We start from the raw sequence: 4977 nt of genomic DNA on the forward strand, positions 1-4977 counted from the left end.
CCAGTTTGAGACTCCCTGTGCTAGTCCCCATTCCCCTGCGAGAGTCAGGGCTAGAATCCAGGAGTCCAGGCTCCTAGCCCCACCTGCTCCAACCGCTAGACCTTACTTCCCTCTCAGAGCTGGGGGTAGAACCCAGGAGTCCTGGTTCCCAGCCCCGCTGCTGTAACCACTAGCCCCCACTCCCCACAGAGAGCCAGGGAAAGAACCCAGGAGCCTTGGCTCCCTTCCCCCTCCCCGCTCTAACCACTAGTCCCCACTCCCCTCCCAAAGCAGGGGATGGAACCCAGGAGTCCTGGCACCCTCGCTCCCTTCTCTCCCCATTAGCCATTTCTTCCCTGTCTAATCCGGCCTTCCAGCTTCCCCACAGCCAGGCCGGGGGGGTGAGGTAGGAAGAGAATAAAAGGAACCCTGGTGTCCGGGCCTCACACCTGGACTGCGTAGTGATCGGCCCGCTTCCGGCAGCACCGCCGGATCCACACCCAGTACAGCAGCACCATGCCGGCCCAGTAGCCCAGGTAGACGCCCACCCCGATGACCAGGTATCTCAGCTCGGCCTGCTTGACCAGGCGGGTCCATTTGGCCAGGGCCTCTTGGTAGATGGTGTAGCCCAGCCCCGCCAGCAGCAGGAGCCCCCAGATGGAGACGGGCAGCAGGGGCATCAAGTTGCCCACCATCTTCTTCCTCCCGGAGGTGCCCCAGCTGCTCTTGTTCATGGTGACGATGGCGAAGTACTTGGCCGGCAGGAGGCCGCCCATGTAGAGCAGGGCGTAGAGGCTCATGAAGAGCATGCGGGGGCTGCCCCGCAGCCAGCAGGCGTAGAGCGCCTTGATGCCGGCCACCAGCTGGACGCAGAGCAGGACCCACAGCACGTCCCACAGGCTGCCGCCGTAGAAGAGGCGCAGGACGGTGGCCGTCACGAAGAAGGGGAAGACGCCGGCCACCACGGCCTCGTAGGTCATCCACAGGTGGTGCCGGTGCCACCAGAGGGCGTTGTAGAGCCACTCGCGGAAGTAGGACTTGGTCCAGCGGGTCTGCTGGGCCAGCCAGCGCAGGAACTGGGCGGGGGTCTCTGAGTAGCAGCGGGAGCGGGCCGTGTACCTGGAGGGGGGCGGGCGGGGGGCTTAGCTAATGCAGAGCTGGGGTTGGAACCCAGGAGTCCTGACTCCCAGTCCCCCTGCTCTAACCGCTAGCCCCACTCCCCTCCCAGAGCCGGAAATAGAACCCAGGTGTCCTGGCTCCTATCGCCCTGCTCTAACCATTAGCCCCCGCTCCCCTCCCAGAGCTGGGGAGAGAACCCAGGAGTCCTGGCTCCCAACCCCTCCTGCTCTAACCGCTAGCCCCACTCCCCTCCCAGAGCCAGGGAGAGAACCCAGGAGTCCTGGCTCCCAACCCCCCCTTCTCTAACCGCTAGCCCCCACTCCCCTTCCAGAGCCAGGGAGAGAACCCAGGAGTCCTGGCGCCCATTCCCCCTGGCTCTAACCACTAGCCCCCGCTCCCCTCCCAGAGCCAGGAGAGACCCCAGGAGTCCGGGCCCCCAGCCCCCAGGAGGGCCGGGCCCAGCTGGGCCGTGCACTCACTTGGTGGCGTAGCCCATGCTCAGCATGCGGTTGGTGAGGTGCCGGTCGTCGCCGAAGGTGCAGTGGGTGCCCAGGAATTTCTGGTGGTACCAGGACTCCAGGAACTGCTGCAGGAGGTCGTTCCGGTACAGGCCTGCAGGGGGCAGCAGGCAGCGCAGGGTCAGCAGAGCCGGAATTCCCCGCGCTCCCTTCCCGGCCCCTCCTCGAGCCAGGATAGAGCCCCCTGCTCTAGCCACTAGACCCCACTCCCCTCCCAGAGACGGGGAGACCCCAGGAGTCCTGACACCCAGCCCCCCTGCTCTAGCCACTAGACCCTACTCCCCTCCCAGAGACGGGGAGACCCCAGGAGTCCTGACACCCAGCCCCCCTGCTCTAGCCACTGGACCCCACTCCCCTCCCACAGACGGGGAGACCCCAGGAGTCCTGACACCCAGCCCCCCTGCTCTAGCCACTGGACCCCACTCCCCTCCCACAGACGGGGAGACCCCAGGAGTCCTGACACCCAGCCCCCCTGCTCTAGCCACTGGACCCCACTCCCCTCCCACAGACGGGGAGACCCCAGGAGCCCTGACACCCAGCCCCCCTGCTCTAGCCACTGGACCCCACTCCCCTCCCAGAGACGGGGAGACCCAAGGAGTCCTGACACCCAGCCTCCCCCCTTCTCTAACCACTAGACCCCACTCCCCTCCCAGAGCTGGGGAGAGAACCCAGGAATCCTGACACCCAGCCCCCCTGCTCAGCCTCCCCCGCTCTAACCACTAGCCCCCACTCCCTTCCCAGAGCGTGGGAGAACCCAGGCGTCCTGGCAGGCTCACCCAGGGGCCCGCTGATGCAGGAGACGCAGTCGAAGTAGGACTGGCAGGCGCGCTCCACGTTGAAGGCCATCCAGTAGCGCAGGCTGCTCATGAAGCTGATGAAGGAGTCGGAGACGTTCAGGATCCGCACGTCGCCCCCCACGGCTCCGTAGCGCTTGTTGGCCTCCAACACCTTCACCATCTCCACCGTGGCGCTGGGGTCCAGCTTGGTGTCTGAGTCGCACACCTGGGGGCGGCCGAGGAGGGGGTGTTACTTGCGGAGACCCCCAGGGGGAGCTGTGCTGAGCCCTATGCCCAGTGCATCACTAGGGGGCGCTGTGCTGCAGGGGGCAGGATGGGGACTCTCCCCTGACAGTCAGGACTGTCCCGATGCCCCAGGGTGGCGCTAGGGGGCGCTGTGCTGTAGGGGCAGGGTGGGGCCTCTCCCCTGACAGTCAGGACTGTCCCGATGCCCCAGGGTGGCGCTAGGGGGCGCTGTGCTGCAGGGGGCAGGGTGGGGGCTCTTCCCTGACAGTCAGGACAGTGCCTGATGCCCCATGGTGGCGCTAGGGGGCGCTGTGCTGCAGGGGGCAGGCTGGGGGCTCTCCCCTGACAGTCAGGACTGGCCCTGATGCCCCAGGGTGGCGCTAGGGGGCGCTGTGCTGCAGGGGGCAGGCTGGGGGCTCTCCCCTGACAGTCAGGACTGTCCCGATGCCCCAGGGTGGCGCTAGGGGGCGCTGTGCTGCAGGGGGCGGGCTGGGGGCTCTCCCCTGACAGTCAGGACTGTCCCGATGCCCCAGGGTGGCGCTAGGGGGCGCTGTGCTGCAGGGGGCAGGCTGGGGGCTCTCCCCTGACAGTCAGGACTGTCCCGATGCCCCAGGGTGGTGTTAGGGGGCCTGTACTGCACGGGGTGGGGACAGGCCTCTCCCCTGGCAGGCAGGACTGGCCTTCATGCCCAGAACGGCAGTAGGGGGCGCTGTGCTGTGCTGGGGGGTGGGGTGGGGGGAGGGTAGCCAGCTGGTTGCTCCTACCTGGATATAGTCCACCGAGTTGCCCAGCGCCCTGAAGGCCGTGTACATCACCTCCCGCTTCCCGCCCCATCGCTGCATGATGCAGACGCATCGCCTGGACCGGATCAACTCCTCCACCGCCAGCTGGCCCGGGTCCACCATCTCCACCTCGGCGTAGGGCCCAGGCTCCTCCCCTCCTGCCCCCTGGGAGCCGCCGCCCCCCTCCTCGCCCTCCAGCGGGGGCAGCTGGTGGTAATTGTTCTCCCAGACGTAGGTGCCCACGTCCTCGCCGGCGAAGACCTCCTGGAACATGTCCATCATGTAGCGGTCGTCGGGGCTGTTGCCGTCGATCACCATGAGGATCCGCAGCTTCTCTGGGGGGTACAGGGTGTCCCGCACCGACTCCAGGCACTGCCAGAGGTAGGAGGGGTCTTCTTGGTAGGCCGAGATGGTCAACGCCACCGTCTTGGTGTAGCTACAGGCCAACGACTCCCTCCTCATCCGCCGGTGCTCCAGAGAGGCGAAGAAGCTCTGGATGACCAGGTGGGCGGCGAGGAAGACTCCATAGAGGCCAAAGGCCATGATCCGATACTGGTCGGCCACCAGCTGGATCCCAGCGACGTAAGCCCATGTCAGGACCCCCAAGATGAGCAGGGCAAAGGCGATGGTGAGGATGCGGCGCCCGGCGGAGATGAGGCATTTAGGTGCTTTTCTGGGGTCCATCTCTACAAGGGATGGGCACGGGGTGAGATGCGGTTGGGTGGGTGTGGACTGGATCCCCGCAGGTCTCAGCAATAGTGGGGATTCACTGCCTGGGGCTGCCCAAACTGGCAGGAGCTCTGGGGCAGGGCCACAAAAATAATTAAACCGGGCTGGGAATGGGGCGTTGTCGGGATGACGGCAACTGGCACCCGAAAAGGTCCGTTTGAATAAATAAACGACCCACACAAGCGTAACACTCCCCCTGTCAGCACCAGGCAGGGAACCGAGGAGTCCTGGCTCCCGGCCCCCACTGCTGTGACCCACCAGACCCCATTCCTCTCCAAGAGCTGGGGATAGAACCCAGGAGTCCTGGCTCCCAGCCTGCCCCCTCTAACCACTAGACCCCACTGACCTTACCTGGTGCTGGGCTCTCTCTCCCGGCTGGTGCTGCAGCTGCCGTTTGTTCTGGTTCCCTTACTCTGTCTGGGGGAGTTTTTGATCAGTGGTCTGGAGATGATGCACACCCTGCGTCTACGTCAGGCTTGGTGGTTCCTCCCCAACTTTAGGTTCATGTCTTTTTCCTCCACCCAGCTTAGCCCCTCCCCATCTGTCTTTCTTTGTTTCTTTGCTGGGGACCAACTGGCTAAGCAGCAGTTCTGCAGACAAGACCTTGGGCATTACACTGGAAGAGAAGCTGGCTATGAGTCAGCAGTGTGCCCTGACTGCCATGAAGGCCAATGGCACATCGAGCTGTATTTGTAGGAGCGTTGCCAGCAGATCGAGGGAAGTGGTTATTCCCCTCTATTCGGCACTGGTGAGACCACACCTGGAGTATTGTGTCCAGTTTCGGTCCCCCCACTACAGAAGGGATGTGGACACATTGGAGAGATTCCA

General features: G+C 64.8%; 1 protein-coding gene across 1 annotated transcript; it reads right to left on the reverse strand.

The window, feature by feature from the left end:
* Window positions 1–310: 310 nt before the first annotated feature.
* On the reverse strand, window positions 311–4131 carry LOC102929705 (hyaluronan synthase 1). Its single transcript, XM_037883521.2, has 4 exons — window positions 3403–4131; window positions 2393–2618; window positions 1578–1710; window positions 311–1098 (listed from the first exon to the last, which is right to left on the reverse strand). Exons 1-4 carry the CDS (start codon window positions 4102–4104, stop codon window positions 423–425), a joined length of 1737 nt encoding a protein of 578 aa, XP_037739449.1. The 5' UTR covers window positions 4105–4131; the 3' UTR covers window positions 311–422.
* Window positions 4132–4977: the final 846 nt, after the last annotated feature.

The sequence above is a fragment of the Chelonia mydas genome, chromosome 24 (genome assembly GCF_015237465.2).
Source record: "Chelonia mydas isolate rCheMyd1 chromosome 24, rCheMyd1.pri.v2, whole genome shotgun sequence".
In the NCBI taxonomy this organism is placed as follows: Eukaryota; Metazoa; Chordata; order Testudines; family Cheloniidae; genus Chelonia; species Chelonia mydas.